Below are 23,451 nucleotides of genomic sequence, written 5' to 3'. Positions count from 1 at the left end.
AACTGTTTCAAGAAAACAAAAAGTGTTAATGACAAAACTAAAAATCAGCATAAAAAAACATTAACCGTCGTGGTAAAAAAGTGAAGATGACAGTTTTGTAAAACAAATGACGTCATATTTTATTTCAAATGTCGGAAAATAAAAACCGTCGTTGTGTATCATTCTAACGTCGGTGACGAAGAAAAACGACATATAACCAAAGTTGTTTTTAAATAAAAGTTGAACAGAACAAATTAAAACATCCTAAAATGAAAAACACAAACGACGTGGTTTTTCAATTAAGACGACGGTTTCAAGATAATACTGATGTTGTAAATGATTTCAAACGTCGGTTATAATATACCGTCGTCGTGTTTTCACTACAATGTCGGTATTTGAAAAAGCCGTCGTATCATTCAAATGCAGAAATAAAAAATCTTAGATTTTTATAAATAAACTTACGTATTCTCTATATTTCTCATGTCCTCGTCAACAGAGCGGTTTGGCAATGAATCCATGTAATAGACAGTCTCCTTAGCTAGTCACACAATTATTAACACCCAATGACCCCTACACATAATGATCCATATAGATTAAGAATAATGCTACTCTTGCCACATTTGTATACCACATCTCTATACCATCTTATGTGGCAGTTGAGGTGGACAGCCATATCAATTAAAATTATTTCATATTTTCTTTTCTTTTATGATTTATTTCAGTGTTTGTTTTTCTAATTGTCTTAATTAAAATACACTTCATTGATTTAATTGATGTGGCATATAATATGGACATGCCACATCATGTGGTATAGAAATGTGGGATAAAAATGTGGTAAGTGTAGCATTACTCATAGATTAAATATACTACAAAAAAAATTACAAGGGACCAAGTATAGAAGGAGACTAACCCTGGATTATAAGGCATCAAGTAAAATTGATCCCCATCTGTGGTTTTCAGGCGGTCTGATAGATGTTTTAAACGGTGAGATAACGTTCCAGATTGAGAGCTAACTTGTCCAGGGTCCACGAGGCCAACAAGGTTTACCATATTTGCCATTTTTAAATAGTCAAATAGGTACCTAATTAAATATATGAAATTCAATTAAATGAGATTTTAATTTAAAAGAAAAGAAATGTAAAAAAAAAAAAAAAAATTAGATTTCTAAAATTACCTAATGTAATCACTGTGGATCCAATCTCAACCATGGATGCAAACTGTAAAACGTCTTCACACAAGAGCCAGGTATCATGCTCAGTGCCAAACATTTCCTCTGGCATGTGAATTGTAATTGTCTCGTTAGCAGGCTTCAACTTGGTCTCGATATAGTGGCATAAGGCTAACAGAGGAGCTGGCATAGCAAGCTTTGAGAGATCCTGTAACAAGAAATAAATGAAGAAATAAAAGTTAGTTTCTACATGAAGTAAAATAAACGATTCCCCAAATCAACAAAACCGACGTTGTGTATAATATCTACGACGGTTTCTGGAACATATTGACGAGGTAAAGGTTATAGATGACGGTGTCGTGGTGTAAATGTTATAACATCACAACACAATAGAAAAGTCGCCTAGGTTAAAATAGACGACGGATTGTAAAATAAAAACCAACGTGTATGTAAAAATTCAAAATCAGAAAAAATCAAATGTCATAGATTTTACCGTTTCATCTTGACGGCTTTCAGCAGCATCATCATTAGCATAATTCATGGGATTGTCTTCCTCCAAAACAAGGCCAATCACATTAGAGCAACTTGCTTTGTCAGACATTGGATTTTTTTGGGCTTTGCTCTTGAGGAATTTGAGGAATTTGAGTCATTGGTGTAGTTGGAGTTTTACCGAGCAAATTGGGATCAAAGTTGGAAATTAGTTGACTGAATTGTTTCAACAAAATTTCATTCTCTGCTCTGACTGTCTCCAAAACACTTTCCTTCGCCCTGGCCTCCATCTTTTTGGTTTCCTCTCTCACTGCTGTATAACACTTTCCTTTAATTTGTCAGCAAATTTTACTCTCTGCTGTCTCGGCAAATTGAAGAATTGAGTTGGGGAAACCCCAACTCCAACACCTCTGACTCTTCCACCATGTTCAGGGGTCCCAAAGCCAAGTTCAAAACATCGTTGCTCCTAGAGACAGTCAGAGTGCCCTCAGAGACTGATTAAATAAAAATATTAACCAACGTGGTAAAAAGGTTAAGACGACTGTTTATTTAAAAAACAGACTCAGAAAATCATTTAATACATCGGCCAAAACTACCGTCATTTTGTATATATTAAAACGTCGGTCCATGAAAAAACCGTCGTTTATTTGACATCAGTTCCAGCAATATTATACAAACAAATTCCAGAGAAATAGAGAGGAAGAGTGTGTGTGTGTGTGTGTGTGTGTGTGTGTGTGTGTGTGTGTGTGTGTGCGTGTGTGAATATGAAGAAATTTGAAAATTTAATTTATGAAACCTAACACAGAAATACAAAAACGTCGTTGTAATTCAATATAGACATCGGTTTCATAAAAATACTGACGTTATATCTTTTTTAAACGGCGGTAAATAAAACATCTGAATGAAAACTAAAACCTCTGTTTCACAAGTTTAGAACAGAGTCAGTAAGACTTACGATTAATTTTGCCTTCTCTGCAACCTTTGGATTGGGGATGTTTCTTTGTTTATCTTCTCTTGCCTTCTTTCATAGCTGAGATCGATCGATTTCTTCACCGGGCATGGTTTCTTCCAATTAGTCCTCTAAACCAACGTACCCTTTTCGAGATAACCCATGGTTGTACACGCATTTATCCCTTCTTTGTGACTGCTTAGAATGCACAGCCTCAAAATATGGGGATAACCATCAAGCTACAAAGGCATCCCATTGCGATTTCTCTATGAAGTTGTAAAGCTGAGTGGGCTCTTTTAACTTCTCCTTCTCATTTGCGAATGGAAGGATAAACTGCCTAGTTAAGGTAGACTTAAAATCCTTCCATTTTTTCACGGCAGATGACAGCACCATCTTCTTGCCCTCTTACCCAACAACATAAGCCATTTGAACAGCTTCCCAAATATGCTCCTTCAGATCCTTGGGCAATTGAGTCCATTTCTTGTCCACAAGAGGGACTCTGGTGCGTGCCAAAACACCAATGTAACTCTGCCTCTGCCACTTTTATTGTACTCAACCGCAGGCTTAATCTTCTGGATTTTTCTCTTCACAACACGACTCATTGTGTTGATACTGCAAGTCGATTTTGTCACTTCATCAAATGTCGCAGAGCTTGGATCTTTCTCGGAGGATGAAGTAAATCTCATTTTCTTTGCTGGATTGCATGGAACATATTTGTGCCTTTGAAACTACAATGTCCTTGCCTTGACCTTTTCACGCTTGAGCCTCCTTACTTTGAGATTTTGAAACCATGTTTAGAGAGAAATACAAACTGCAAGAAAAACAACGACAGTGAGATAAAATTCAGACGTAAAATGAAAGTTCAGACGACGGCAAAAAAAATAAACCATCGTGCTAATTTATAAAAACGTGGATGTGCAAATACAACATGGTCATCAACTTAAAACAACGGTAATTAAATAAAACCGTCGTCGTATTATAAGTTCATAAATAAAAAAAAGGGCCCAGTTTTCTCTCTCCCACGTTCGTTTCAAATCACACAACAGTTTTTCTCTTTAAAACGTCGTATTTATTAACACACCATGTCAGTTATTATGAACAGCCATGCTATTGAAATAGCACAAATTTAATTACCGTCGTGATGTGTCAATAAAAACATCAAATATAGGAAAAATCCGTCATCCTCACATGACTTGTGAATGGGAACAGTGAAAGATTTGGCCTTTTGAAACCTGAGTCTTGTTTCAAACATCAGTGGGACTCATTCTTTGAAAATAAAACTTCAAATGATAGGGAAACTGGAACAAAAAAAAAACGAAATGAAAAAATACATTTGGCTTGCAAAGAAAGTTTTCTTCGGAATCAAATTTGGAAGACGAAGACGAGGAAGAACGTACAAGTGAGGGAAACTGAGAATTAGACACGCAGCTTTTCGGAAATGGGAGGGAAACTGAGAGAAAACTGAAAATTTTAGAGAGAACGTAAAAGTTTAGGTCATGTGACCAAAAAGTTTATATAGTGTCCCAAAGATCAATACAACGATGATTGTGATAAAAATCGCCCTAGTATGTACTTACCACGACAATAAAATAACAACAACCGACGTGGTTAGTAACAAAGCCATTTGACTTTTTGTATTCCGAAAACAACGTGGTTAGTTGGGCTCTACACATCAAAAAAGCTTACTTTTGAAGAAGTGATATTACAAGTTACCATGTCGTTTTTTTATGTGGAACCGACATTGTTTGTCTAAACCTCGTTGCCTTTAATTTATTGACCGACGTTGTTTGTTTATTTTATACCTCTTCCGTATCTTAAGAACTGACATAGATTTCTATTGTTAGACGTCGGTGTGTAATATAACCGACTTTGATGTGAAAATTATTTTTATAAATTGAGTTTTTTTCACGCTGTCTTTTAGTTTCAGTTTTCAATTAGGGTTCCAGTTTCTTCTTGCCCTTGGTTCTGTCTCACTCTTAGGAGGCAATTATTTGGATGTTGATGTGTGTGTGCGTTTGGGTATCTAAAGGACACAAACACACACACATCATCAACTTCCACAGAATTGTCTCTCTAAATGCAAATCTTTGGTTGCCGTCGTCAAATTTTAGAGGCAATTGGTTGGATGTTGATGTGTGTGTGCGTTTCTGTATCTGAAAGACACAAACACACACACATCATCAACTTCTAAAAAATTGTCTCTCTGAATGCAAATCTGTGGCTGCCGTCGTCAATTTTTAGAGACAAATATTTTGGATGTTGATGTGGGTGTGCCTTTGTGTATCTCAAAGACACGAAGATACACACATCATCAACTTCTAAAATATTGTCTTTCTCTCACATTGGTGGTCCGATTATGACGAGGAACAGAGTTCCCATTGGTAAGATTTCATATCTCTTGGGATCTCAGGATAATCTGATTCTGTCGGTGATTTTCTATATAAACGGTAGTGGTTATTCTCAATTCTTGTCATTATGTTGATCTACCGTCGTAGGCTACCAAAATCCAAGAAATAAATAGTAAAAAAAAAATTCATATAAAGACGACGGTTTAGATATAAGGTTAGACGTATAAAGTGAATAAATACGACTGTAATTTTAACTTCACGAAGTGGTAAATTTTATTATACAGCATTAATTGAACAAACCAACGTGGTTAGAGTTATAGATACCTTCGTCGTACGCTACAAAAAATAAGTCGATAAATTTATCTTTACCGTCGTTGTACGTTTATTTAATACGGCGGTATTTTTTAATATACCGATGTGGATTGTTTTGAAATTATACGGCGCTGAAAACGAAAATGAATTCAAGTTTAATTCAAGTCTTTATTGCTTTAATCTATTTTATCGCATTTACGTTTTTGTCATTTCATTTCTTTTATTTACATTCATTGCACTTATCACCAGAATTCTAAAAATAGTCATACAAAGCTCAAAGAAGAAATTCATTGCTTGACTTATCAATCGTTTGATTATAACTCAGAAGCACAAACACACTCACATAATCTTTCCATAACCATCAAGTGGCTTGGTGGTGACACACACCCACACATCTCAAGAGAAGGACCAAAAAAATCCTTCCATTGGCCAACTTGGCCAAAAAGAGGGAATGTTGGCTTGCCTTGCGTGGGGAACCAACCGGATTGGTATGGGGTACAAGTTGGCGTGCCATAACAGAAGTTAATTTACCATAGATTTCCGAGTTTCTTGGATTACAAGTGCCCTCAGCATTTATGAAGTAGGTTGGTCATAGATTTCGAATTCATTAAAAGTTGGTCGCAGACTCGGAAGAGCATGAAATATATGCCATAGTACAAGTTAATTGACCAAGGAACATACCACATCCTAGTTACAAAACATTTGTCAAATTTGGTTCCTATTGTGGGATTGTCAAACATGCCACCTCCTTTCAATCAAATACTCCTCTTACATATGCTATGCAAACAAGAAGAAACCATCCATTACATTTCTCAGCCAACTGGATCTAAATCAACCTCCGTGTCCATTCCACCATCAATCATCCCAGCCTCGACTTCAGCATCTGCTTCCATCTGGCCTGCCTCTTGACCTACATCCGTATCAGAGCTTTGCTTCTGATGTTCATCTGGGATTGGACTGCCACCTTGGGACATGTCACCAGTTGCAACAGTGGCATCAGTGTCCGTTGGTGTCACTGAGGCTTCAAGCACAGCCCTGATTCCTTCACCATCTATCTCATTTGCAGCTGTTGCAATCTTCAGTAAAATTTAAATAAATAAAAAATTATTGTGAAAATTCTTGGAGAACACTTCCACTCTGGATAAGCACGCATAAATTTATCGGATCCTCAAATTTGAAAACACCTCTCCAAAGGAAAAAAAGGAACACAAAATATATATATATATATATTTATTTCACACACATACATATTATTTTGTCATTTACATGTTCAACTTTCACAGGAATCAAAGATCTCAAGAAACATAAAATCTAGAAATCCACCACAAAGCCAATTATACCTGATTTTCTTCTACTTGATGTGCAGCACCCTTTGTTTCTTCCTTTTTAGCCCGTTTAGACTTGTCATTTGGTTTAGCTTGGTATTTGGACCGCTCTTCAGGTGTCAAAAGTTCCAGAGGCACTACTCCTTCAATACCAAATTCAGTAAACTGCAATTACATCAATACAATTTGTGTAAGCTTGGTGAAAAAAATTAATCATATATTTTAAAATATTTGCAGTGTCGGTTGTCATATTAATCATACTCTAGAAAACCCTTCCAAGTCTTGTCTAGCTGAAAATCGAAGACCTTTCCAGCAATAAACCTGCATAATGAAAATTTAGTATAGGATAAAATAAAATCTACTTGTAAGTTGAATGCTAGTTCCAACAATTCACATTTAATCACATGGTGAAGGTGTTGAACAATCCAAACTACTAAATAAAATGGCACTCCATATTAACAATGAACAGTAGTCAAAAGTCCACAACTTTTATCTAAATCCTTTTCAAACGATTTACATATTTATCTTCTGATTCCAGAGGCCCGTTAGTATTTCAAGATACCTTTTTGCTCACGTCAGTCTTTCTTATTTTTTGGGACCTTTCCTATTGAGAGGGGCTATAGTATACTAAACTTGCACACACTACACGGATGTTAGGACTCAAACCCAGAACCTTTCCTCAGAGCAATTGGTTCCTTTGCACTCATGTCAGTCTTAGAATAGCAACAAACCTTTACAGAAGACAGTTGATGAATTTTAAAAATACTCTTACCAATGTTTGATAAAGATCTACTCTTTTTCTTTCTTTTTTAAATATATATAATAAATTCAAGATTACTTCAAACTGACAGGCTTAGTAAATCAAATATGTATATAATTTATTTTTTTTGATATTTCAGTCCAAAAGTTTGAAGGACAAACGATTTTTCATTTTATATAAGAAACTGGAATGTTATAAAATGACGTAGTACATAGATCTTACAAGATCTTTGAGAGATGCCTAGACTAGTTTACTATATGTTTTAAAGGGCCTGTCTCATTGTTATTAATTATGAATGGGGAATCTGTTTATTGCTATTAATGTTCTACTGGGAGTCTAAGAGTTTGTCTAGATGTTATTAATGTTGCCTGGGAACTGGTTATTAACGCTGTATGGCAACTCTGAAGGATCCTCCTGGAAAGGTCTAGGGTAATTAATGTTGTATTATTAGAGGGATAAGCTTTGTGGTCAGAGGACTCAACCTAGAAGAATTTGTATGGAATTATTATCAGTTTGTGAAAATTCCTAAAGGTTCTCCTTGATTTCACTTTAGAAATTTAAGCTCCAACGATGTTTGGAGTAGTTCTCACCTAGCTGTAACGGTTTGATGCACACCTATTTGCTTGGGTTACTTCATATGTTTGGCTCTATTTACATCATAAAAGAAAGATAAAAAAAGAGTATAAAACAAGATGGAGATCCATCAGAAACAGCAAAAACCAAGGACAGCCAATGAGAAAAAAGAAATAAAACAGGCATCAAAAGCCAAACAAGGAAAACCTAAACCACGAGCTTATGAGAAGAAAACAGACCAATCCAGAAGGATCAAGGGGGTAATCCTTGAAATGTTTAGAGATGTAAGCCCAAAGACAAGCAAAATCCGATTCTATATCAAAGTGAAGTCACCTAATTTTCTCTCTGATAAAAGATTCTTTTGTTTCTTTCCACCACACTACCAAAAAGAGGCTGAAACAGGACAATTCCAAGAGATAGTTCAATAGTTAACTCTATCACCCAAATGATACATTGATCACTAACTCCATACTCTAATTCAGCAAAAAACAATAAAAAGATTGTCTCATGTTATCTATCAGAAGTAAGGGTGCCTGGCTCAATGGCAAGCCAAACCTTTTATATTTTGTAACTTTTCCATACAGTTATGACATAAGAAGATTTTTTCTTTGTTGTATTGGGTGGGTTGTAGGACAAACAAGCCCCCTTTTTTCACATTGTTTCCATTATCATCAGAAACTATAGTCCGAGGATTCAAAATAGTCATCTTGCAAAAGCATGTCATGAGAAGAAATACAAGTTGCTTCATAGTAATATGCTCATGTAGAAGCAGTGTAAATCGCACTTGACAATATACTCCACAAAATTGAATATGATAACTTAAGTCTAAGAACCAAAACTCACTCGGTTATTTTTGTGGTGATATTCAGCTTCTATTCCAGCTGCTGGATCCATCTGTAATTTAAAGAAATGAACTTCATCTTTAATAAAAAGTTACATTGAAAATGAAAATTTCATAATATCAGAAGGGACAAGAGTGAGGGAGAGCACACATACACACACAAACAGCATATTAGTTGGAAATTGAGAAGCAAAGAGTGCTTACATCATCAGCCAGGGGCTTCCAGTAATCAGTGATGGCAGGTGTCCGAACACGTTGAGGATCAGTTAAAGCATTCTGGACATGACAAAAGTCTCTTGAGAAAAAATAATAGCAAATTTATTCAAATTAATTTTGTAGTTAACATGATTGAAAGGAAACTCTGACTACATAGTTTCATATTTCTCCTTCACTGACTCAATATGTAATCTTTTTTCTTCTTTAAATAAGAGTTGAAAAGAAAAAAGTGAAAAATGAACATGCTATCTTTCTGTCCAATTTGTAGCCAAGAAAACCGAAGAGAGGAAGTATATAGAAACATGCTATCTTTAAAACCACATATTTGGTACCGCCCTAGTTGATTTTTTTCCCATTTCATTTCCAGAATGAATCTGAACTACATTTGCTAAGTTGCAACCTAAAAAATATGTTTCATGCCACTAACTTGCTGCCTTTATGGTGTTACACATCTGCAACTGTGCAGAGTGCGCTAATTGATAGTATGTAATGCCATAATTTACACATCGATTCTTCATTCTTTTACGAGTGCAAATGTACTAATTCTGAAAGGAAAGTTGGTCAGAAGAGTCAGCAAGTTGCTATAATATATATAACATACATAAGCAGTAGGCTTGCATTACAGATTAACTGAAATCCTGCATACCGGATTTTGATCTGCCCACTTCCACAACAGAGAGAGCTCTTTATTTCCCATTCTCCATCTTGGCCTACTGTTGAATTTAGAAAAATAAAGATAAAAAAGGGATTAAGTATGTTTCTTAAAAATCTAAATGGACAGTGCAAACTCATTAAATATTTTATATGAAAAGTTACATTACAACAAACAGACCTAATGCTGCAACAAGGTTGGCGAACAATTCCAAAATTTTAATTTGTAGGCAGTGGTATATGTCAGCGGAAAGACATGGAGCACAACTAATCATTTCATATGTATATTAGTCATTTCTTAAAAGTATGAAAACTCCTAATCCTCTAATTGATACATGCATATTAAGATTTTGTGGTTTCTATAAACTGTTTTGTATCCAATTCATAAATTAGTATATTGTTGATAAATCAATCCATGTCTGTTTTCAGAAGTAATGTGCAATAACTTAATTTCATTTCTTTATGAAATTACATAGATGATTTAGTTTATGGAATCCCATAAAATAATCATAGTGTGCTTTGGAGTATAGGGGTTGAGAAACATAGATCCTTAAAAGGTTCTTGGCCGAAAAGTAAAAAATATAATCAGAACTCCGTCATAATTACATGTAAAAAAAAAAAAACCTGCGTAATTTCAATTAAAATACAGTAGCTTAATCTAGACTGTAAATTTTTTATTTTTCGTGCTCAGATGACAGCATATTATAAAATAACCTAAATACCCTTCACATTTGTATTACCAACTTTTTTTTATAAGGGTAGGTTTGTCTTTCTCAAACCCAATTCATCTGTCCATTAAAGTTAAATAATCTCCACCACAATGTTTTTATCTACACTAGTTGAAAAGGAGACCTCATCTCAAAACCACCCTAGCTTTTTCTTTTTCTTTTTGCCCATTGGTTCTTTTTGTCTCTCTCAATCCAGTACTTGCAGCCTCTTACTGAAAGTGTCGAGAAGTCTAGATGATTCTGAATACAGAAGTAATTTCCAAGTTCTTGTTCTGTTATGGAAAATTTCATGGAAATATCACCAAAATTTCGGAAGTTGCAATCACAGGAAGAATTATTATTCACCCCATGCTGCATCACCCAAAATTTTGACCCAACAAGAACTAAAATATATAAATATTTTTTAATAGAAACATTGTATTGATAATCAAGAGGAAAAATCCTCGATCAAACAAGAAGACCAAAAAAAAAGAGTCTGACCTACTAAGATTGAAAAAAAACTGTATAAAAAGCACGAAAAACACAAAACTTCAGTAAAATCATCTTAAGACTGCCATCATGTCTCTCATGATGGTAGAGTAGTGATAGTCCTTGAACTGCCCCGAAACCGAAGCCCAAAGGGATGCCCAAAATTTAATTCTGTCCCATAATTCCTCAACCCTTACTCCTATATGACCCTGAAAAATTCTTCGATTTCGCTCCATCCAGATATTCCCGAAAATAGCATGAACTAGACAATCGTGAAGGATTCCAGCTCTCTTCCCCTTCCCCTTCCCCGAAACCCTCAGATTGATACTAAGGAGCTCAAAACACCCTTTAGGAATCACCCACTCCGCTCTGAGAGCACCCAACATCCTCCACCATAATTTTAGGGAATACGAACAATGAATGAACAAGTGATCAATGTTTTCTGCATTCTCTTTGCAAAGAACACACCAAGAGGGGGATAAGCACATCTTTGGTTGCCTCCTTTGAATGCAATCGCAAGTATTAATCCTGCCATTTGCTGCCAGCCACACGAAAAATTGAATTTTTGGCGGAGTCTTTGCCTTCCAGATTGAGATGAAAGGGGGGAAGACATCCCTTGTGGTACAGAGAAGAAAAGACCTGAAAGACTTGCAGGAAAAAGAACCCCGCTCCTCAATCTCCCAAGATCTCCGATCCGATCTAGAACCGTATAATCTCACCTTCCCCAATATATCCAAAAGTATTACCACTTCTGCTATTTCAGCCTCGGACAAATTCCTTCTGAAATCAAAATCCCAATTGAGAGGCATCTCATGATTGTTAGCAAAACAGGCTATACTTTGATTTTTTCTCCTAGACAAGGAAGAGAGTCTAGGAAACAGATCTTTTAGAATCCCTTCTTTCAGCCAAAGATCCTCCCAAAATCTAATTTTCTCCCCATTTCCAACAGAAAATCTGCAGCATTGAAGAAAAGAATTATACCCTTTCGAAATTTCTCGCCAAGGATTCCTGCAAGACACCTTAACTATCTGTTTAGTATCCCACCCATTTGAGTCTATTCCGTACTTGCTCTTAATGATCCTATGCCATAGCGAATTGGTTTCAAGTGGAAATCTCCACAACCATTTGGCTCTGAGGGCTTCATTTCTTTCTCTTAAAGAGCCAATTCCAACTAAAATATCAAATTGATTTGTCAATGCCTTCACCAAAAGTTTAGAATATAGTGATCTAAATAGGAGGCAAATCCGACTCACAAAACATACCCACACCAAAAAGAATTACTATGGCCAACACGAAATAACTAAAGCGGAATTGCCTAACAGGGTTACAAAACAAAGGAAGTTGTCTTTCTATCTGCTTATTCTTATTAAGACCTTACACAGTAAGGCAAAAAAAAAAGGTTCAATTTGTTTCTTGTTAAAGTAAAACACATTAAAAGGCATAATAGGACCCAAATAAACAACCAATAAGTTGCATACCGCTTTTTGGCTCCTTCTTGGACCACTTTCTTCTCTGCTGGCTGCTTCTCAAATGGTGGACAACCATCACGTTTCCACCATACCTAAGCATATTTAAACACCAATTATGCTTAACAGTGATAATATTTTCAAAACAATAGTGATAACATTTTCTAAACAATAGTGACCAAGGCCAGACAACACTCACCCAATTCTTTTCACGTTCTAATATATGCTCAATTTTATGAAGAAAATTCTCCCCCTTGGGTGGAGTCATTTCAAGCAGCTTTTTCACACGCTCCTCACAAGATTTTATTTCCTCTTTCTGAAATCAACGAGGAAAAGTTGTTTAGGAGACCTCATAGTATAGCACAGATATACTCAAGTAGACTTTATCATATCTTACAAAATTTTATGCATCTGACCATGTGCCAATAAAAGTAAATCTTCTTAACCAGAGAGTGAAAGGCATACCACACAAATTCATTCATTTTTCGTGCTTAAAGTGATGTCCATAAGTAAGGCTTCAAGTATTAATGAAGATAAGATAATATTCCATCGCAAGTAGGAAACAAGATTGCTTCTAGGCATAGAAGCAAAAGACTGCCAAATCGAATTGCCCAGAGACCACCATACAATTCAAAAGAATACAATGAAATCGTTGAATTGGATGAGTAAATTAGCAAAATCACTCAACTCCAGACAAAACTGATGTAGATGCCGGGTATGATATTACATTCATAAAAGTTATGGAAAGAATTCAGTTTTTAGTACCTTAATCCATCCTTGTTTCCAATCCCTAAATTTGGAAACAAAACAAACATAATACACCTAAGGCTTCTCAATTGTCCAACAAATATGTCGTCACAATAACCAATAATCCAATTTTCTACTGACACCTTTTACTATAAACAGTGCTGCCAACATAAAGTTTCTTTGTAAAGTTTAAAGAAGAAAAAAAAAAGGTTACAAAACTTAACAAGACACAATCACAGCACTAACCATGCTATCGGAAGGCAAATCTTTTTCACTCTTTCCAGGGGCCTACAAGCAAATAAGAGTTAGTTAGAACATTTACCATATTAAAGTACAATCAATATTTTGGGGTCACAGATCAATTTGAAAGTTGAAAAATGACATTAGAACTAGACCAAAGGTCAAGGAGTTATGGTAATATTTCCCCAAATCAATATTAAGACCGTTTCAACTGCTACCTTCAGATAATCAAACAATATGAGGCACTGCACAAGAATATGACGTCGGAAACTCGGATCCTTCAACTGTGCCCACCAGAAAACAGGAAAAATAAAGATCTTAAATCAAAATAATGGTCCACTATAAAAAAAAAAAATTCTAAGTCAGTCAACACTCCAGCATTACTAACCTCCAAACCCATTAGTTTACTGCTCGTAAGATATTTTATGCTGAAATTTGCTGCCTCCTCCTCCAAACTATTGGCATCTCCCTCTTCATCACTTAATGGTTGAGCTTCAAATGTATTCAGGACAACCTAAACAAGAAATTCAAGCAAATATTATTTGGCTGAGTAAGGAAACAGAGAAAGAAAAACTGTTATACCATGAAGATCAAAAAAAGAAGATATCAGAAGATAATTATTATACCATTAAACCGGATGTAAATTTCTTCCACTTGGTAGGAGCAAGAGTTAAGGAAGGAGGGTTACAAAAGTGTTCCTGAAAACCCAACCAGACCAGTTTCTCAGCAAATATAATTTGAGATACCACATATCCAAGTTAACTAAAACAACTCCAGGCTGAAGCTTTCCAAACAGACATTAACATTGGGCCTATTTGAGAGCTCTAACATAACTAGTACTGAAACTTTAATAAAACATCAATATCCTGCTGACAACCAAAGATGAAAAAATCGGTACCTGTGGAAATATAATCAAGACGTATGGAAATGTCGATGGTGGAAATATTAAAAAAAAAAAAAAAACATCGACAAAAATGACAGATAATTGCTTAAAACATAAAAGTTTTGAATGTAACTTTAGGAAATGCCATGTCAATTAATAATACATTAATTAAACATGTGAAATTCATAAGATAGTGTATCAATGATAAACTTATGGTGCAAGCCAAAAACAATTTGCACTGACTCGTATGACCTTAAAACCAATCAATATAAAAAAAAATCATCACCTTAGCTCTCTCTCTCTCTCTCTCTCTAAATTAAACCCATTTCTTACAACCGACAATGTATTTGCTTCATTGTACGAACTTTTTTTTTGGTAAACTATATGAACACTACTTAGTGAGAGTATGCATAAGCATGGACATTTGGAGCCATTGGATTGCTAAGTTTTTAAATAAGAACAATGCATCTAGCAATCCAACAACTCTGACATCCATGCTTATGCATGCTCACTTTTTTAATGCTCATAAGAGAATTTGTCCAATAATTAGGCAATTCTGGAAAACTCAAAAATAAAAAAATAAGGAATTGAAACAGAAAAAGGTTTTTTTTTTTTTACCTAGTTAGCTTAGAATTCGGGCAAAATGATAATACATAATCTTATAAGTGAAATGCCAAGCCCATCAAAACTGAGAACCTTGTATGTAATCTCTCTCTCTATTCTTAATCTGATTTTATCGAACACAGATTGGCATAAATAGTGGTCCAATATTCTGATGCACAGTTTCATAAACGCTAAACTAAAACAAGTTTTAAAATTATTTACATTTCCATGTGAAAAGTCAGTAACAATTGAAAGAATCATTGAAATTTTTTTGCCCCACATAACATAATTATTAGCAATAGAAAACATTATGTTAGTAATTCGGTGATGCCAAAAGTATAGGGATGCTAATCTTTTTGTCTTTTTATGACAGGAAACAAAAATTTTGTCAATAAAGCAAACAGAAAATACAAATTAAGGAGAGTACAGTGATGGACGATTTCATTAATGGGGACCATAATAAAGAGGACTATCCCTGGTACCTATGTTGCACGCAGACACCGGATACAGGATACGACAAGACTTGATATGGGGATATTGAAAATCTCCAAAACCTAGGATAAAGTAATAATAATATAATTAAACCAAATCTCCAACACCATATCCTAACCTTTGAACATGGGGAATGGGGATTGTTTCAACCAGGCAATTCACAAAAGAGTTTATAGGCAAACTGGAGAGGTTTCTTTAGCATAATGATATCTGTTTACAAGAAGAATTACACAAACAAAATCTGAATATTGAGTTAAATGACTTTGAAAACCATATAGCAATAGTATTATATATGGACACTCTCTAAGTTCAAAACTTAAATCAAAATGGAGGGGAAAGCATAATTCTAACCCCTAGGCCCTTTTTTATGTCATAAATTATCCTTCCAAGTGGCAAAGTTTACCTGTAAACTCCAAAATGTCTTGTAGAAGTTGAAATCGATGGAAATTCCTGAAAAACGTAAAACATTAAAATATATTCTTAAGAGACCTACATTCACAAGAAATGCTATAAAATCTATATACAATCATATTATATATATATGTAGACGTCAAAGTTAAGATATCAAGCAACTGCCTAGCAAGGATATACCATCAGGGGGGTCTTTCTCATATTTTGTCTCGTTTGATGTGTTAAAAACTCCTTTTATATTCACAGCTGCGAGAGTTAATCAGAAGAGCAACAAAATTACTTAAAAGAACAAGTGAACAACAGAGTTCAGAGAAATTAAACTAAAAGTGAAGACAAGCAGGTACCTGAACGCTCAGATAATGGGAAAAAATGAGCCAAAAACATTAGAATTCGTCCACAAAATACCACATCATTTGCCTGTAAGTCAAGTTCAAAGACATTAGTACGAAACAAGACTACAACAATAAGTTTTGCAAGTGAAATTTTATTATCAAAGTAGTTACAGTTTACTTTTATCAAATAGTGAACTATAAGATGTGTAGCTAAAACACTTATTTAAAATCATTATTATTTCAAAAATCAAAAGAAAAAACAAAAACATCAGCATGAGTTTACACCACATTTTTCAATTTACAGTCTTCTCATTTACAGACACATAATTCTCAGACCAGTACCATATTCTCACCATATTTCATAAAAATATTTGCTTGCATAACTGAACGCTAGTTATGCTGTTCCTTCGGTATTTTCTAGAACAGTTTCTCCATAAAAAGTAAGATTCTTTGGGCACGAATACCTTTTACATTTATCACACCATGTAATCTATTAAATTAGTGTCTAACAAAGGCAGCTTTTCGCTCCACAAACAGTGCCGCATAAAGTAAATGCCACAAATAGCAATCCTCATTTATGAACTAAAAACTGAAATCTGAAAAATAGAGCAGAGCAGCAAGAATAATGAATGCAACTTCTAAATTTGGTAAGGTTTGAATATTAAGTCGAGGTCAACATCACAATGCACCATCCTGAAGTTTACAATGTCAAATATGTGCATACCATCACAAGTTTTGAGTATAAACAGCTCAAACTGAGCACCAGTTAGTTAATTATAAACATTACAAAAAAGATGTGAAGTTTGAATGGCATGGATATACAATTTACTGTTTGAAAAGCAAACAAAAATCACAATATAGGGAAAATTTTAAAAAATGAAAGTAGATTGTAATCCAGTGATGACTACTATGATTAGTAACACCACCTTTGACAGGCGACGAAGAAGTTGATTGCATGTTCTCAACATCACAAGTTTTCCTCGAGCAAAAAGCTCTGGCTGCATGTGAGGATCATATAGATTAAAATAGATTGCAAATAGAGATAATCAAAAACTTTAAAAATCAAATACAAAACCAAAACGGAAAAAAAAAACCAAAAAAACCAAAAAAAAAAAAAAACAAAGAATATAAATCTTTTGACATTTTAAATACACAAACCTTTCCTAATATATCTTGTTTACTCTCTATATAACCAAAAACGTCTTTGCAGTTTCTCATAGTAGACATTTCTGTTAAGTCTTCCAACAGCTGAAATATCATGCCACCTTCAATGTGTTCGTTCTCACAAAGATACAACACAATATCTGGTGCACAAAAAGATAAAAGAACTGTAAGAGAGAGAGTGATGTAGGCTATAAGACTCATTAATTTTCTTCTTCATCAAAACAATTTTTACAAGCATTTAGCCATTGAATAGCTCTTATAATCCAAATAGCTAATCTACAGGCTTACTGTTCTATTAGACGATAACAGTCAACATTTGAAAATCGAAAGTCATACAGAATTTTGTCAAAAATAATTTTAGGTGCGATCTAAATGTCAAAAGGTAAACCCCAAAAATTAACAGCACAAATAAAAATTCTTATATAGAAACAACATAAATATAGTTTTTAGATCTTTATATCACTGATTTACAAATTTTGGCTTATCAGAACAGTACTTTTTACAAAAAGGTTCCAAATATTACAGAAATTGAATACACGATTCTTTGAAAAAGGAAGTCAACAGCATTTGATACAACCAACTAAGTGCTTAAGAAAAGTTTAACAAGGATATGTACAGACCAAGAAGACGTGGAATATGTCCTTGGGTAGTATCTCCATCATCAATTGATTGACCGTACTGCATTATCTGCTCCCCAGACTGTACTGCAGAAGACTGTGAAAATATCAAGTTACCAAGCATAAAACACAACTTCTATGTTGATGTCTTAAATGTAAGGAGGGTTCAGGTTGATGGGGAGATCTAATATTTATAATGTACAAAACAAAAGTAACAAAATTTGCCACATCAACTGCAGAATGCTCTACTTCACAAAGCCAAGTTGAAAAATCCATCATTACAAATTTTCATATTCAAATCCGAATCATATTCCTGTGATGAAGGGTGTCTATTAAAACACTAAGCCCAAATGCTCATGAATCCTGTTAGATCAGCCCATGGGTTATCAGAAGTCCACCTTACATTTGTCATGCTTCTTTTGCTTTGTTAATAGTTATATGCATATTATTACTTTAACCAATCCCTAGTTACAAGCCATTTAAAAGTTGAGTGGTTCATATGCCATTCTAATGTTCTTGGATGGCCAGGTTTAGTAAAAACATATGCCAAAAAGGAAAGAGAGTGATGCAACACATTACAGGCGAAAACAGAAAGCATACAAAAAGCACAACTGCCCTGGATCCTACCAAGAATAGCCAAAACTAAGGACTCTGTATGTAATCATGGTGATTGCACATAACAAAGATTTTTTTTTTTTTTTTTTAATTTAATAAAGGAAATCTGGACAAACCGCTCTGTCAAATTTTTTAATTACCAATCAACCATTTTTATAGGTTTAAAAAGTCAGGCATCAAGAATACCTGGGCAAAAAGAAAACTAATGAAAACAAATCTGATATGTCAAAGTGATACTTGAGGGATGTTTGGTGGTGCAACAAAGAAAACTAATGAAAACAAATCTAATATGTCAAAGTGATACTTGAGGGATGTTTGGTGGTACAAAAAAAAAAAAAATTAAGGATAGAAAACAGATGGCTGGGATGAGGCACATAATTGAAGATTGCTGCAGGTTGTGCAACAATTCTGGGAATGTGGAAGCCCGTGAGGATTCAGGGAAAGTTCCATGAACCCTGAAATATACTAAAAGGTGACTTTGAGCATCACCATCAGTGCTCAACAGAGTAATCAAATTATAATACCCAGCCAATCAAGATGAACTTAACACAAAGAAATATCCCTAAAATATTTTGGCAATAAAGCCTACAAAATGCTCAAATTCTAGTTCTTTCTATTTAAAGTCCATTTCCTCAACCTATCTGCAAAGACTACCCGGTCTTCCGACCAATCAATCCAGAGGTATGACAACATTATGCATCTCCAAAGAGTAGGTACGTTCCTATCAGCCCTAAAACCCAAATAATCCACCAACCAGACACAATTCCAAACCCTAGCAGCATCCTGACCCAAATTTTTTTTTTCTTTTTTTGGGTCGAACCCAAAGTTGTGAAGTAAAAGGACAATGTAGAAACACAGGATCAACACTATTGGCTTCTTGTTTGGACAGACTACACCACTTTGAAGTCAATAAACAAAGGGTCTTCTTTTTTTAGCACATCACAAGCATTAATTTACCCATGGACCACAAACCGCACTAAAATATGCAGAATAAGTAGTAGAAATACAGTAGTCTACAAGTACAATCAAACAATCAAAGCATCCTGTGAACAAGTACCAGCAAGAGAAACATACCACCAGTTCCTGAAGCAATGTCCGGAGGATATTTTCTAACAATTGATTCTCATCTTGGACTAACTTTGTCTGTTTCTGTCATGAAGAAATCAATTGGCCTAATTAGAATTGACCAAACATCGACATCCAAAAGGCTAAAGTTTCATATGTTTGACTTGTCGTTAGATGTATCACGATGATTGTACATGTCATCATGTGCAATCAGGATGTATGTGAAGAAAGCAATGCAATGATGACTACCGCCCACCAAGGATCGACCATTGAATCAAGTGAAACACTAATTGGTAAATTAGCAATTGGAGTTATAGGACAAAGGTAACAAAACATGTGTATCCGAATGTAGCCAGAGACTGAAATCATACTTGTGTTTCAGTTTTCAGGTACAAAACCATAAATCACTATACATGCATTTACACGAAGATTCAACTTATCAAAATCTTTTTTATTGGGTACCACATAATATTGTTAAAATTTAACCCTGAACATGAGGGATCTAATGGGTTACCTGAGGTTTTATAACTTGTTGAACTGTCTGTAGAGCAAAACTTTCTGGTGGGCCAGGTTGCAATATTGCCCTCCTGAACACTTCCTGAGAATAAAAACAGAAAGAACAACTTAATCATATCTAACACAGAAGACAAAATAACAATAACACTTACAATTATGAAGAAAAATAAGCTAACCATGTTGAAGACCTCAGCCAAACAGCGAGTGTGAAGCCAATGACAAACAAAGCCTTCCCAAAAGCTCAATCACAATGAATTGAAACTTTCTGCAGCAGAAAGAAATAAAAATAAAAAACATCGTCAAAAATTTTGTTTGAACCGACAGTGATATTTGGAACTGTATGCTAGCATCTAAAAAGCACTTGCTTATATTTTCTACATCAATAACAAAAGAAATTGACCTACTTTCAAATGCTAGGTTTTGAAAGGCGTTGCCTAGGCGCGTCGATGCGAGGCGGAAAAAATTCAGCTCAGGGGTCCAGTTGTTTAGCTGTTTGCAAACTTAATGTTCGCGCTGCCGGCGAGGCGTACGGAGGCGCCGGTTTCTGGCTGTGTGAGGCGCAGCTGCACGAGGAGAAGAAGAGAGCACGCGTTTTTATTTCCGTTTAGGTTTCGCTATGGGACGACGTCGTATCATCTCTGGGCTTTATATTACATTTAAGCTGGAACGCACGTTAGCAAACCACTTTTCTTCTCATCTATCCAGAGAGGGGATTTAGGGTAAATTACTCAAATGGTTCTTAAATTTGTACGCGATTTACATTTTGGTTCCTAAATTAAAATATTAGTCCAAATGGTACATAAATTCTATTTTAATAGCCCATTTGATCCAACCGTTACATTCTGTCAATATTGCTGTTAAATATGAGGGCAAATTGGTCATTTCATACGTTAAAATAAAAAAAATAAAAAATAAAATAAAAACTCAGTAATTGGAACAGGGGAGAAGAAATCGGAGGGAGGGAGTTTGGGTCTCATGATTTTTTTCCTCTCTTTTTCTTCAATTATTTTCTAATTTTGTATTTATTTTAACCCTATTTCATTTGTTAATTATGAAAAGTCTTATTTACCCCTAAAATTTGGTTACATTTAACAGAAAATGTAACGGTTGGATCAAATGAGGGATTAAAATAGTTTATGTATCATTTGGACTAATAATTTAATTTAGGGACCAAAATGTAAATCGCGTATAAATTTGAGGACTATTTGAGTAATTTACCCAAGGGATTTATGAAACAGTGAGAATGGTAAAATGAGAACATTATATGAGAATCAATCACAGTCATCCAAAATCATCTGAATAGCTGAAGAGAAAAAGCAAGCATATAATATAAACGGGTACGCTGTACTTTCCCTTTAGCCCACGTGCCTTGCCGTACCTTTTCCAATTCCGCCCAATTCCTCAGCCTTTGATGATAGGACCCGACCCAAATTTCACTTTGAAACCCGAGCCAAACCCTGTGCGTGTTCGACACCTGGCGGGTGTCGGGCACAAATGACCTAATTGCCCTCTGATACAAAAATTCATAAAAATATCAAACTCGACTCCTACCGAAAATTTGGGAGAGTCTCCCATGTAATCTGATCTTTTCTCAAATTTTACGCCTGTCAAACAAGCATATATATACAATCCAACTGCCAGCATGCGTATATATATATATATACATTTTAACAGTTAAATCTAAGTTCTAGGGCAGATTATCAGAGCAACCACTAAGAAATTACAAAAGAAGTCAACTCATTTATAGAAGAGACCTACATCATAATAGGGAAGCGAGGGAAATGGAAACGGCCTTGGTGGATCACTGTGCACGCCTACTGCCTGGAGGCACAAAACATTGAAAAATGTGAGTGGACCAAAAACAAAGTTTTAGAAAATAGCATATGAACATACTAACCCAACTGTAAAAATAATTATGAAAACTTAATCAAGTTTTCAGCTATACTCATACTGAAATCATGCATTCATATTTATACATATATTACCATTCACAAACTTATACAAAACTTAATCCTGCTGAAAAACATTGAATGTATAGTTAATCCTACTACCTAGGTATACCTATTTATTTCTGTCAATTTCCTTATTTACTGTCAATTCCTCGTGTCACCGTGGTGACACACCTCGCAGGACTTAGGAATAAAGGTGTCAAACGGGATGGGCCGGCCCAGTACGGCACGAGCCCAGCCCTTTTAAATGAGGCACGACACAGCACAAGCATGAATATTAAAGGGCCGTGCTCAACACGACACGAAAACTTGGGCCTGGCCAGGATCAAAAAATAGGTCCAATGGACCGGGCCGGCTCATGGCCCGACATGGGCCAAGCTTGGCCTAAGCCTGCTTCAAGCACGGCACGAGCCCAAGCCCGGTTCAAGCACGGCCCAAGCCCGGCCCACTTAACTTCTTTTTTTTTTTTTTCTCAAAATTCAAAATGCAATAATTTGACATCTAATGTCATTGTTTATATGTTTTTTTTTTAAAAAAAAAATCATAAACATATATTTGAGGTCTTTCATTTTAGGAAAATTACTTGGGTCCTTAATTAATTAAACATATCAACTACAAATTAATTAAACAACATTGAACTTGATATCTAATCAATACATATGACATATACACTTCTCTTATAATCAAAGCAAGACATTTTTCCACATATAAAATAATAAGTTGTTTAAAGATAAAAAGTTGAAGTGGACTTTGTGAAGTTGGACACTTTTTTTCCCTCCGTTACTTTGTGAAGTTGGACACTTTTTTCCCTCCGCCCCTTTATATTGTTTGGATGTTTGATTGATTAATGTTTTCAAGTAGTTCATCATTTCTTGCCTCTAATTATATTTTTAATGTTTATAATTTGAATTATCTATTGGGCAAAAAAAAAAAATCAAGTGAAAAAAATCAAATTAAATGGGTTAGTTCTTGGGCCCAATTATAGCATGAGCACGAGCACGAACACAACACGAGTCCGCCCCAACCCCTTTCAATATGGACATGGGCTTTGGGCCGGGCCGAGATCAATGATTTTACTAAATGGCCTAGAACGATCGGCCTGATAAATTAAATGGGCCGGCATGGCACGACACGAAAATATTAAAAGCATGAGTTTAAATGGGACAAGCCGGCCTAGCACAGCCCGTTTGACACCTTTACTCAGGAGACACTCGGTCAGCCTGATCCGTCCTCCTTGCAAGACTCAAGGGACACTAGGCCCACCTGCATTCCTCTCTCCCACAGTTCAAATATCCCTAAGCCTCGTGGGGCAAAAGTCAAGCATGCTGACTTAACTAAAGACAGTACTTAATATACTTAGTTACCTAAGGTGATTAAAGAAGATATAACTTCCTAGAAGTTGTGGAATAAACAAAACTAACTCCTCTAATCTTAAAACTCTGCTGCCTTCCTATCTGATTTTTGAAATCCTTATTTCCACTATTCTTTAAGTATACACGACTCAACAGCAAATAAACAAAATATTTAATCTTAGTAACACATGC

General features: G+C 35.2%; 1 protein-coding gene across 8 annotated transcripts; it reads right to left on the bottom strand.

The window, feature by feature from the left end:
• Window positions 1-5,753: 5,753 nt before the first annotated feature.
• LOC117633990 (THO complex subunit 1) lies at window positions 5,754-20,647 on the bottom strand. 8 transcript variants are annotated; one of them, XM_034367875.1, is made up of 22 exons: window positions 20,363-20,566; window positions 20,135-20,223; window positions 19,957-20,040; window positions 19,452-19,526; window positions 17,766-17,859; window positions 17,140-17,285; window positions 16,908-16,979; window positions 15,994-16,066; window positions 15,830-15,895; window positions 15,642-15,688; window positions 13,887-13,958; window positions 13,649-13,774; window positions 13,479-13,544; window positions 13,267-13,308; window positions 12,473-12,589; window positions 12,286-12,368; window positions 9,607-9,673; window positions 8,949-9,020; window positions 8,747-8,797; window positions 6,832-6,891; window positions 6,586-6,735; window positions 5,754-6,321 (listed from the first exon to the last, which is right to left on the bottom strand). In XM_034367875.1, the coding sequence occupies exons 2-22, from the start codon at window positions 20,135-20,137 to the stop codon at window positions 6,058-6,060; spliced, it is 1,830 nt and encodes a 609-aa protein (XP_034223766.1). In that variant the 5' UTR covers window positions 20,138-20,223; window positions 20,363-20,566; the 3' UTR covers window positions 5,754-6,057. The 8 variants fall into 8 exon arrangements, with proteins under 8 accessions (XP_034223766.1, XP_034223767.1, XP_034223768.1 ...); XM_034367876.1 differs by lacking the exon at window positions 6,832-6,891 and having other exon boundaries at window positions 20,363-20,567; XM_034367877.1 differs by lacking the exon at window positions 12,473-12,589 and having other exon boundaries at window positions 20,363-20,567.
• Between the last annotated feature and the right edge of the window lie 2,804 nt (window positions 20,648-23,451).

The sequence above is a fragment of the Prunus dulcis genome, chromosome 7 (genome assembly GCF_902201215.1).
Source record: "Prunus dulcis chromosome 7, ALMONDv2, whole genome shotgun sequence".
Lineage (NCBI taxonomy): Eukaryota > Viridiplantae > Streptophyta > Magnoliopsida > Rosales > Rosaceae > Prunus > Prunus dulcis.
Note: the sequence above shows the minus strand (reverse complement) of the source record. Positions and strands in the feature narration are given on the sequence as shown.

Excerpts from the sequence above, each read along its gene's own strand:
- LOC117633990 (XM_034367869.1), bottom strand. Across the intron at positions 13,309-13,478 it reads TATTGTTTGATTATCTGAAG|GCCCCTGGAAAGAGTGAAAA; the intron begins GTAGCAGTTGAA and ends ATTTGCTTGTAG. Across the intron at positions 12,369-12,472 it reads TAGAACGTGAAAAGAATTGG|GTATGGTGGAAACGTGATGG; the intron begins GTGAGTGTTGTC and ends AAATATGCTTAG.